The sequence below is a fragment of the Psittacula echo genome (genome assembly GCF_963264785.1).
Source record: "Psittacula echo genome assembly, chromosome: Z".
Taxonomy (NCBI): domain Eukaryota; kingdom Metazoa; phylum Chordata; class Aves; order Psittaciformes; family Psittacidae; genus Psittacula; species Psittacula echo.
The window spans coordinates 60134659-60147212 of record NC_137742.1 but is presented as its reverse complement, the minus strand read 5'-3'; the positions used below and the strand labels follow the sequence as shown (position 1 = coordinate 60147212).

The 12554-nt window shown below is 40.1% G+C and overlaps 1 protein-coding gene across 1 annotated transcript in view; it reads right to left on the bottom strand.

Moving 5' to 3' along the window:
- The window catches only part of TEK (TEK receptor tyrosine kinase), a gene marked incomplete at both ends in the record, with an annotated part of 38904 nt that overhangs the window by 18409 nt on the left and 7941 nt on the right, over positions 1 to 12554 (bottom strand). Inside the window, 3 exons of the mRNA XM_080637453.1 lie at positions 348 to 500; positions 4129 to 4239; positions 8974 to 9285. Coding sequence (XP_080493579.1) covers positions 348 to 500; positions 4129 to 4239; positions 8974 to 9285 — 576 coding nt within the window. The remainder of the gene's footprint in view (positions 1 to 347; positions 501 to 4128; positions 4240 to 8973; positions 9286 to 12554) is intronic.

Genomic DNA, 12554 nt, shown 5'->3' with positions numbered 1-12554 from the left:
CCTATTTTGTGCTCAGACCCACATCTCATTTTCATGGGAGACCCAGTGCCACCTTCTTTTTTCATACTTACTTGATGTTTGAGAAGCTGGGATGCTGAGAAGAGAGCTAGCTGTGCTGGCAATAGCTAAGATCAATTGAACGGAATCTGATTCTTTTCCTCTCCCAGCTGCTTAAATCAGTACCAGCTTGTACCAAAGATCCTTGAGAAAAAAAATCTTCTGACATAATCTGAGAGCGGTTTATGCCAAGAAAGATTCTGGCCCTTATTTGGGCATAGTATATGTTTAATTTCATGTTCATTATGACTTTAAACAACTAATTGTCAGCACACATTAATGGAACTTACGTCTTACAATAAGCCTTGTGTAAGCAGAAGTAAAGAGGTTTCCTCCTATATATCTGGCAGAGTAAACCCCTGCGTCTTGTGGTTGAACTTGAGAGTAGGAGACTTCTAGCTCCCCTGGTACTTCATGCCTGGGCACAGAGTGGATGAAGGAACCTGGGGAAGGAGCACAGAAGTCATTCACCCTCTACAGTTAGAAGTGAGTTTGCATTGGTTATTGAGGAAGGACAGTTGGGATGAGCTAAACAGAATCTATTTGTTAGTTATGAATTTGCTGATGGTTCTTTAGCTAAACTAGTTTTTGATAATTGGAGAGATGCAAGTAAAAATGAAGCTAGATCCTGAGGAGATTTAGTTGATGAATGTGACAAACAACTATATGTTCAGTGTTTCTTTACAGGAATGTTGCTGCAAATGTAGTGGTTAAAAGGGTTAATTTTGTTTCTTAGCTTTTCCTGAAGTGAAAGGTAACAATCTGTAAAGAGTTTAATGTGGCTGGAAGGAGTCAGACAGCAAATGCCAGCCAGGTCCTACTTAATCTGAGTAGCACAAAGATTTCCATAGGAGACCAAAGCAGGAAGAGCAGAGCTCAGCTTTATCTTTTCTTCCCAGACTTAGCATGTTTCTGCATCTTCTATATTTTTTTTCACCAGGGAAGCTTATCTGTGTTATTCTAGGTTTGCTGTAATTGATCATACATGCTTGCTAAGTAATGCAATAGCTTTTGGTCTTCTCCCATCACTCTGGATCACCAAGTAGCTACATTTGAACATTTGCTGCCATCAAAAAGAAGTTGCATCCACTGGACTTCAGGACTCTTGGGATGCCTTGCACTCACCTGCCAGAGCAAGACTGCTGCAGTCAGCTAACGCCAGATTCAGCCAGCTATCCCCAAAACATATATGCTCATGCTCACACACACTGTGCTGATAAATCCAGCCACAACAGACCCATGCAGCAGAACTGCGCCTTTACGTGTACTGCCTGTGCACATGAGACTCACATACACATGAACAACCCAGACAGTCTAATCCGATTCTCACTTGCCAGCTAGTCAAGCCTCATATACACCCAAAAATGGGTCTTATGGCCCAGACCTACAGCCTCTCTAATAAACGGCTCTCAGACCTCTTATCCTACTTGCTGGCTTAAAGTTCACCAGTGTGTCACACACACACTTGCACACACAAATGGGTCCCTGATGTAACAGGCCTTAGACAGTGTCTCCATTTGCTGACCCCTGGAGAGAGGTTTCAGCAAATAATTTTTTTTGACAGGATGTTTTGACCCCTGGCATGTGTTTCCAGTTACTAGGAGTCAAACCTGTTGTGCCTTCTAGTCTGGTCTGAAGGTCACTAGCAGATTGCACATATGACCACCAGGTAGACAGCACACCTATGCTGAAGAATAATTAATAATACAGTTTAATAAGATCAAACCAATTGTAGGGTAGAGCTTGGCTGGACCAGTGGCATCTTTTACCTGCATCCCACCCCATTTTTCCATTCTTATTCCTTTTCTGTTCACTTTGACCCCTCCCTTTCTCCTTTTGGCTCTTTCTTTCAATATCCTGTTATTTCACACATCCTCATGCTCCCTCTCAATCACTCCATAGTAAGTTTACTCTTTCTCCCTGAGACTCATGATAATTTTAGTCCCTGTTTATACCTCCAAAGCTTTGATTGAAGCTGCTCAGGGCTTTGTGCTGTTTCCGCAGTGGCCCTCAGAAGCTGCCCTTCGGTGCTTTCTCAGCCATATGCCACTGCTTAAGGCTTGTCTGTCTGGTTATTTATTACTTCTCTTGTTTCTTGTCTTAGCCTTTTGTGCTGAATGACCATTCACCGGATGGTACTCCCACAAATCAGGTTCCCTTACCTTCTACATCCCCTTACAGTTACCTTGATAATGAAACAACTTTTTCCACTTTGCTGAAACAATTTAGAAGGTAAGCAGTGTCAGGCAGGACCTTTACTGTCTGTGACCATACGTAATATCATATTATCAATTTGACTATAGTCAAACTTCAGGCAGCCTAGAAATATAAAACTATGCTGAGGATCATAACCAAAATGGCAAAAAGATCTTGGGTCAGTTTAGTCCACGACAACACATAACAGTTCTTCAAGAAAACAGGAACAAAATAAAAGAGCAAAGAATGAAGGAGATTAGCTCTGAAACTGTGAGTTGTGGTGCTTTGTTTTTATTATTATTATTATTATTATTATTGTTATTATTATTATTATTATTATATTTTTTGCATATCTTTTGAATTACAAGCTGCAGAACAAGCTTGGCAGCAAAGTATCAATAAAGCCTTATACTCATAGTCTGTTAGCAAGGTTCACTTTCTGTGGTTTGTTTTCCAAGATGGCACATTTTATGTCAATGTCTTAAAGCAATCTTGTTTAGCAGAACAGTTTTATTCTCCAGGCAGCTTTTGTGAGGGTGTGTAAGGGGCAAGTGGTGTTTTAAATTACTGAAGTGGAAGACTGCAACAGTTAGATATAGCAGGACAATTATTTTCTTTGCCAGCTGCTGTATCAGGAATTCTCAGGGATGCTATTTCAGCTGTAATCTCAGGTGGAGAACTTGACCTACTGTCCAGAGTCATGGTTAATTTGGGGCTTTTTGCCAAGTTTCCAGTTGGAATCCCAGCTGAGGCAGCATTGTGATATAAGCACTCCTGCTCTGATACAGCAAATGGTTCTTGTATGAGAAGATGCTGACAAGAGATCATAGAATTTCCTTGGGGACCCTGAAAGGCCAAGTGATGGCAAACTTTCTCCACTGTGCACTGCATGGTTGAACCTCTGAAGAGCAAAGAAATAGGTCTTTGAGAAAATCTGCTTTGATATTGCCTTCTTAAAAGACACATTTTTGGGTTTGTTTTTGTTTTCTTTTTTTCATTTTCTCTTTCAGCCTGTAAAGAAGTGCTCGAAATATTCAGTAACTTGTGTTGAGGCTGACCCACTGCATGCATTCTTTTGCAGTGTGTTGACACTTCCTTACCTCATCCTGCTCTATTTACTCCCTGTTTCCTGGTAGATCACTGTAAGCTAGACTATCAGTAGGCAAAGATGGACCAGTACATTAAGTGGGCTTTCCACAACTGATTTGTTGCAGTCTAACATTCTGAAGGCACTGTGAGCTTTAGTGACCAGTGTCAAGCAGTAGTAACACATAGCTGAATAATGAGTTAGATGTGATTTAAGGAACATCTTAGTTAGAAAAGTTATATAATAAATTTTACAACCTGACTAATTTTTGTTGTTGAATGAAATAAAGATTAGATTTTGCTGACAGTTTTGCCTTTCCAATAGTAGATTATTATTGATTAATTTTCTTAGCCTGAAGAACTTCATAGAAGCTAAATGGCCTCTGAAAGACATTTAAAGAAGGAAAATTATGCACTTGAAAAGCAGTAGAAATGTAAATAAGAGGTGTAGTAACTAGGCCTTCACAGTGGCACAGGAAAACAAAACAAACAAAAACAAAAGCTAAAGTAAGTCTGGCAAATATAGAAGAAAATCAAAAAGGGAAACGAGAAACAAAACAAAGGTATAAAGAGAAAATTTGACATTCTTTTGGAAAAGAAACAGGTCAGTTCAATATATTGGATATGGCGAGTGGCTACTTTAGGGAACATTAAATGCATGAGGAATTACGTCTCCTCCAGTTGCACAGTATGGGCATCATCAGCAATGACTTTAAAACACTTACATGGCACTTGGGTAAGATTGATAGCACAAAGAGAAAAGACAAGGGAGAAAGGTTAATTACCTACCATTTTTGTAGATAACTGCATCTTCCTCTTTTGCTGCCATTCTAATGAAGGAAATATTCACATGCTCTCCCTTATTTGCTGTAACGGTTAATGCCACTGGATGGAATGAGGCTGAAAACAGAACAGGACAGAAGTATGGGATAAATAGCAGCAGTTATCTCTATCTAGTCTCCAGGCTGAAAGCTGAGAATGGTTTACAGCATGCCCTGATTCAGATTTTGACATTTTAATTTCTTTACAGCACATATTGACTCTATCACCAGCAACCTCAGCTCTTTGTTCTGGCCGACAACAGAACATGGGGCATGAAATAAAAAAAATAATTTGATTTTGGTGGAGTAACTCGAAACACTTCCTAACTAGGAGCTGCAACTGTCTGCATAACACTTCCACAAGTTTCTTCATCCCTTGAGACATTTTTCAAGCAGACTGAGTAAAGCACTGGAAAATGCGTTCTAGGGAACAAGCTGTCATTGGCAAACACAAGTCAGAAGTTAAGGATGCTTTCTTCCATTTAGTTGGAAAATTCCAGAGGAAGGCTATGAGGTGTTTTGAGAACAAATTCAGGTTTCTGACCATTTTTAGCTCTGAGTTGTTACGTCATACTATCATTGATATGTTGTATAGAAAAAAAAATAAATTACAGAAACTCCTCTAAAATGAGGCAAAGTTAACTTCCAAACTCTTCAGCTTTTTATTTGAGTGAGAGTGTTACACCTCTGTACTTTTCCTTTTACACCACCCAGGGGAGTGAGGCATTGATTTTCACCAGCCCCTTTTGTCCTTCTGGTTTTGAGGCTGTTTAGCCTTAGATTTCCTCCTGTGCAAATTCCTCTTCGGCAAGTCCATCCTGCATCTTGTTTTTGTTCTGCTCCTGGGAGCCAGGTTCTGCTGCCATCTGCCTCCCCAGCAAAGTGAAAGGGACCTTTCTTACAGAAAGGCCCAGCTGAGCCTCTGCAGGAAGGAATCCTCGAAGAGCCACTTGTGCTTCTAGTCAGTTCTGCATTTTTGCACAGGCTCCATTTCTATTAAAGTCACATTTATTTCATTGGGAATATTTTGTTTAAGGAGCACACACAGAGGTTAGTACAAATGGTTAAACAACTTCTTCATAAAAGGTTGATATTTATTTATAGTCATGCATCTATTTTTCTGTTCATTATTAGAATACTGTCAATAAATTATACTTTGGCTCATACCAGTGGTTGCAGAAAACAAATTTGGAGTCTCAAGCTGGAATTTGGTGGCAAAGAAATACACAGAGATATGATCAGAAAGCAGAGGAAAAATTATGAACTAACTTTCTATTACATTATATATGTAAAAGAGCTGTAAAAAACGAGTAGGTAGATGTTACATGCAGTTTGTGTAAGGCTGAAACTGTGTTAGTACCTCCAGTAAAATCTAAGGGGGAAAGAAGGGTAGTATTTATGCAATATCTGAGGAAAAAAAAAAAAAAATAATACTTCCATTTTAGAATGGCATTTTAATTAAAAATCAAAACTTTTGTGTTACGTGTTGCAAAACTAAAGAAGGAAAAATTGAGTAAAAATGAAGACACTTCTATCAATCCAAGCCAGTCTCTCTCCCAAAATTTTATTTCCTTGAGAATTTTGACAGATTAATGTTTTATTTCTGTTTAGAAATAAGACAACTATAGAAAACTCACAGTTCTTTGCAGAATGGAATTTCTATCCCTTGTGCAGTTCTAGTGTTTATGCTCTGAGCCTCTGCCATGAGTTTTCATTCCATGGTAAGTGTTATCCAATTGGTTTCAGCAGGACTGTTCCTGCATGATACTAAGCATTTGCATAAGGGTCTATTGAGCATTTGACATCTTACCTAGGCACTGGTACCTGACCTACATCTTATAAAAGCATAGATTTCTAATATAGAATAATGAAATAAGATCTCATTAGAAACCATCAAATAAAACTGAAAGTGGTCCAAACTTACTGTCAGCCCCTGATTTAGAAATTATTTATGAATAAAAAATGCATGGTGAAAATCACGATCTATTTAGGAACAGAAAATTCAACAGCTTACTCAAAAATGAATTGCTAGTTACAAATGATCCTAAGTGGTTTACTTGCAGTGGGTTTTGGACCAAATTTAGTGAGGCATTAATAATTGTTTTAACAAGATATTAAACTTTTTCATAACCATTTTCTTTTCTTTGTATATTTTTTAGCTTAACCACAAGACTTTTTCTTCAGAATATTGTTGCAATGGAAAGGAATGCACACTCCCTGGTGGGATCAGTTCCAACGTATTTTTAGATTGTGACTTGTATTTCAGTATTTCACATCTCTAGTGTACCAATTCCTTATAGAGACATAATGAACTGAGTTGCAGGGCAAGTGCCATAATGCTCTGATGTTAGCATTTCCATTATTGTCCCTTTGCCCACTCTGGAGAGTTTGTGTGTGGGAAACTCACTTTCTTATATGAAAATACACATTTAATGTGTAGAGAAATTGCATAAATTATATTTGACTAGATGCAGAACAGGTTATATATTGTTATTTTCTAGATATGTATGCTGTAAACAGTATAAGCATTACTCCCCAAACACATATAAAAGATAATCTGTTCCCTTTCGATCCCATAATCGTAGAATTATAGGATGGTTTGGTTTGGAAGGGACCTTAAAGATCGTCCAGATCCATCTCCCCTGCCAAGGAAGGGACACCTTCCGCTAGATCAGGTTGCTTGAAGGCCCATAAAGAATTCAGGAGAATGGATTTGTTTCTTTCAGCACGGCGCATGTGTAGAGTAAAATAGGAAAATTAACCTGTTGCATTTCTGTATTATACAGCAAAAATCTTCACTGTAACTGGTAATACATAACCAGGTAATACATAAGTGGTAATACATAACCAGGCAGATGTCAGTTCCCAAACACATCAGTGGGGCTACCCAAATGATTAGTAATTAGTGTTTCAGCAGCAGTGTTTCAGCTTCTTGCCCTAAGGCTGCAAAACAGTGACTGGATTCTCAGAAGTGCTTCTCCTTCCCGTGCCTTTCGTCTCCTCAATGGGAAACTACACATTTCAACTCTTGCTCAATTTTTGGCATTGAAAAACATGTTCTGCCTTTAAAACTTATTCAGACAATAACATAAAAGGGAAAAAGGCCTGTTTTCCAACTATAGATGCTTTGCCAAACCTCACAGTCCTTCACTGACCTCTTCTTCCTCTCTCTGTGCACTTTAATAGCTTTGAGAATTTCTGTCGTGCCTCTTTCTCACCCATCTAGCCTGATTAGATTATATGCACTCCTCAACAAGTTGCTGGCTCAAATTCTGTCAGTGGAAGCATTTGCAGAGAAAGTCTGAAAAATGGATTCAGCCCAGGAATTATCCAAAGGAATCTACTTACCGCTGGTGTAAGGGTTGTGTTATTTCTGGTTAGAACAACTTTGGTCACATAGGAAGCTCTCAAAGTTTGATTACTTTAAATTCCCTGCTCCTAGGTCCAGAGATACAACATGCAAAAACCTGACTGATTCACAAGACACTCTTCCACTCACAGAGGTTGTTGTACATGACAGTCAGGGACAGCTCAGCTCACTGGCATTCTGCCACACAGGCAGGGCCACACCGGCTTTCCATGAACTGTTATCTTACCTATCTCCTCATTGCAACCTCCCTTAAAACAATAGAGTTGTCAGCCTGCACCTGCAGAGCTTTCTTGGTGACTAGTCAGAGAAAACATAAGTGAGTGAAAAAGGCACTTGCCCTGCCAACCTTCTTTCTAACGTTCCCATACTGTGAGATGCAAAAAGACACTAGCTGTAGCTTTGAGAAATGAAAAATCTATTTGTCTAAATTTGCTGTATAATTTCAGGAGATACCAACAGTGGTAACTGCTCTTACTAAAACCTTATAATGAAAGATTAAAAGTGTCAAGTCTCCTCACAGACCAGCTGCCATGGCACAAAACATTAGAAATACAGTTAAGTCTGCTAAAAATCAGCTCAAGTTTTGAGAAGTTTATTTTCTGCTGAAAATTCTCCAACATTTCTTGCACTTATCTGTAGTTTATGGTGATCTCTTCTTTGGAACTTGTCCCAGAAGTCCAGTGAGGTACAGAGACAAGTAAAAGCTTGCACACAAGAAGATGTAATTTAATGGCTAGAGTGCTGGACCTTGGAAATCCCACCTTCTCTTCCCACTATATCCCTGCCATATTTTCTTTTTCTACAGTGCCTAGCCTTAAACCCAAACCCAAGTCAATAGTGAGATGCATCACCTATTTTTGTGAATAACCCTCTTAGATTCTGGAGTTTCTTTCCAGTGTTGAGCTGAACTGGGTTTTTTTCATACTGACACAGACTGCGCTGATCCAATGCTGCTGATCTGTAGTTTTAGTGAACCTTAGGCAAGGCAGTTATTTTCTAGGCTCAGGTTGCCCATTTATAAAGGAAAGGGTACTGATGTTTTGCTATCTACACCTCAGACCTGTCGAGACTTTAAAATGGAAGCATATTTAGAAATCAAAGGTCTGATGAAAAGGCCAGTGCAGGAGTTACCGTATTACAATTTCATGAGGTCAGTGAGGCCAGTACTTATCTTATTTGCCACCTGACTTCGTGTTCCTTGCAGTAGCCAGACACAGGCAGAATACCTACAGATGTCTGACTGACTTCCATGAGGAAATGCCTAGCAGCTAGTATCAACCAGTTGTCTCTGCATTTCATTAAAAAACACAGGCTTGAGCCAAGACTATCTTTGTTGACTCCAGACTGCCTTGCCATGCTGGTGCCCACCTGTGTCAACCAGCGATAATTGCCAGCCTTGCAAGCACTGACACACAGAATCCTGATCTGACCACCATACAATACCTCTCAGCGGCATCTTCATGGTGTGTATCCTTGTCACCTCATCCTTGAGTTTCCCTTCACAGTAATATGCTCCAATAGTTTCACTGGCCTGTTCCCTCTTCCACACCACTGTTTTGGCTGTTGGTCTCTTCAGATCTTCGTTAACTTCCAGCGGCTCCCGGTGTTGGTTTGTCACATCTTCCTGGTCTCGGTCTATCGTGATAGACTCACGGGAGCGCCATTTGGAAGTGATGCAGATAAGTGCTGTCTCGGAGTTGTCCACCAGAGGGAATGAATTGATCAGTATGAGGTCCAGTGCCGCTTCCACTTTACCTAAGGAAAAAAGCAGCAAGTGGAAAAAGTTTACTGCAGAGTTTGTGTATGTGGCTGATCAAATCACCAGATAAGCTGTTTCACCCATTACTCAGGGTTTCTCTTGCACAGCTTCTGTGCAAAACAGAAAGATTGCAGATTAACTATTCCACTACACTGACTTTAGGATTTACTTCTTATGTCATGAACAGATAGAGCTTGCTCTTCTCAGAAACAAAAATAAGATCACAAACTTGTGGAATTTCTTTTGGAAAACCATGGGTTGCAGAAGCAGACATATCCTTGAATAGTTAGACATGTACATAAATGTCTGAAGTGCGGTGCTGGTAACAAGGTCAGTGGATCATTTTCAGGGTCAATTTGATAGTGTTTCTTTTACATTCTTCACATGGATTTAATACGCGTGAATTGATATAGAGCAGATATATCTTTTGGTTATGCGAATTGGTAGCACTTTGAACAGCTGGAGTATTTTCTGACAGCTGTTTTATGAATCAGGATTAATGATTTCATAATCATGCACAGGTTAACCATTCGAAGCCCTGACAGACAGCGGCAAGAACTATGGCATAAAGAAGCTTTCTCAGAAACAAAGAGCAAGTCAGCAGCGCTAGTAGAACCATTTTTTATGAGGTTAAGTTTAAATCAATTGAAATGGCTCCTTTTGCTCAACGGAACTGCCAGAAATACATGGAGATTTGAAAATGGCAGCTACAAGCCTGATTAAAACAGTCTCTGGCAGAGTGCTACAGATTCAGCTGCTGAAATGAGCGTAGCAGGAGGGAAATACAGCTCTCCTATAATCAACAATTTGCAAATAACAGGCGTTTCCCTTTACTTTTAAAATTCAGAGTAAGGAGAAGGGAAACAGTAACATTTTTTCCAGCTGAAACAGGAAGAATACTTGATTTCTTTTATTCACCACATCTATTTTCCTGCTTTAAATACAAGTATGTTTTGTATTTACACAGAGGCACCTAATATTTAGAGCCACTCAGCTTCCAAATGTTCCTCAGATTGGAAGGAAGGGGTATAGTCTTAGATAAGGGAGGTCGAAAGGTCTTAGTGCTGACTGCAGTCTTTGCGTGTGTCCCTCTAGTGCTCGGGGCCAAGGGAGGAGGTCCTCCTCTGCTGTCAATGCCAGGAACCACTCTGGGGACCTAAGTATCTTGACAGCACACTGACGCTCACCACACCCAGCCAGCCTGCCACAGTTACCACCCTCTAATGGGCCAGCCCAGATAACCTGAGGTTACATAATGGAGAAATGAAGCCTTCTGGAAAGGATGCAAGGGCCACCGCAGTTGCGTATTGCATAAAGGTGCAGGTCGCAGAAGTCAGTTCATCCCGCTGCATGCAGCAAAAACTAATCCTTCAAACAAAGTCACAGAAGTAAGTGATAGAAACGGGGCCACACCCATGCATTCATTTTGTAGGGCATTTATCTCAACGTTTTTACTTTTATATGAGGAACATTTGTGCTCTCCCTATGGGTCTGATGCATCATCTGAAGGCAGGTATAATTCAACAGACACCAACATTAAAAGCAGAGGGCTTCAGTTTCTTTCAGCAAGGATCACATGCCAAGTAGAGCATCTTAAAATCATAAACTGCAGGATCCTAACTTCTGCAGACTTCTGTGAAACTTGGAATCAAATCTGGATCCAAACTCCATGACTTGATGTGTTGATCTGTGTTGAGGTGGGGCAGGGTACTGCATATCAGGACTGTGCCTAGCATCCACAGGGCACAGAGCTGCACCTGTCTTTCCAGTACAGGGATATGGGCCCAAGTTGCTGGGGTCCTACAGAGGATGGCTGCTCTTCCAAGGCTCAAGTTTCATTTCTCTATCATTTCTCTGTTCTCCAACTCCAACACAGATTGGAAGGTGAAAAGAATACTTTTCCCCGCCCTGCATCTCAACATTTTAAAACACTAAGAAAAAGCAGTAGAAGTCTGAGTTTTGAGGACTAGTTTTCGTATTGTCTTTGATCCCTATGCAAGATCCCTATGCAAGAAATAACAAAGTAGATTCACGGCATTTGCTGAAGCTTTTCTGTTTCTTTGTAGGAATAAAATTGTGTAATCAAAGTGTGGAACAATCACAGCTCAGGCATATTGCTTATTTACTCTTGTGCTTATTCAAGATGAACCAAAATCTAGCCACTGGTGGACGGATAGTGTTCTGATTGATTGTCTAAATATATGTGGGGTTTTGTCATATTAAGCACTGCAGAGTAACCTGGACACCTGCATCGAGCAGATGGAGCACAGGTGAAGTTTCATGTCTTCTAGAGAAACACTAGAAGGACTTTATTTGTCTAAAAGCGAGTAATACCTATGCATAAGTATGGAATTATATGCCAGGCATAATCTGACAGCTAAGGTTTCACAGCTGGAATATACTACAAGCAGAAATTAAAATATATACAAGTGAAATCTCTGCAGTAAGAACAGCTGTGCTTTAGGTGTATTTTGGGGCAAAAAAGGATGAAAAAAAAGCACTCTAGCAGCACACTGATTTGAAGGCAACTCACTTGTTCAACTCAGAATCTAGCAGGACTGTCAATTTAAAGTTAGCCTAGGCCTCTGAGGTGATAGAGATGCTTTCTTTGACTCCACTGAGAGCTGCTACCCTCAGACTGGGGAAAAAAAAGCCCAGAAAAGTGTAAAATATACGTATGCTTATGGATCCCTACAGCATCTCTTTCTGGTAATGCAACTTAAAATAACCCAACTGGCCTTGCTAAAGAGGAATTTACTTAGTCTAGCAAAAGTTAAGCAAATCCTACCCTTGATGTTAATGAAGACTTCGAGTATGTAAGGACCAAATAAGGAGAACAGGATTTAGCTCTCTGAGTAAAGCACAAAAATACAGACAGGAAACTCCCTCTCCCTGTACCCGTGACAGTTCTCTGTGCTTCCTTGAAAAACTCCTTTGACTCCTGCCCTGGTCCTTGAAGAACTGACCTTATCAGGAAGGCAATTTGCTGTGCGTGCAAACAGATTCTGAGAAGACAGAGCGCTTGCAAAAGACTAATGTTGGAAATGGGAAATAACATGCAGGGAGGATTCATTGCCCAGTATTTACTCATTTTGGTGCAGTGCTTCGGGCTCTTCCACCCAGGGAAAATGATATCCTCTAAATCAGTAAGTTTAAATAACAGCACATCCAGTATAACCCAGACAGCAAAATGAATACAGGGAGACATTTGCTGTTCCTCTCCACACACCCTTAACCACAGGCTTGTGTTCTCCCTTGATAGGTT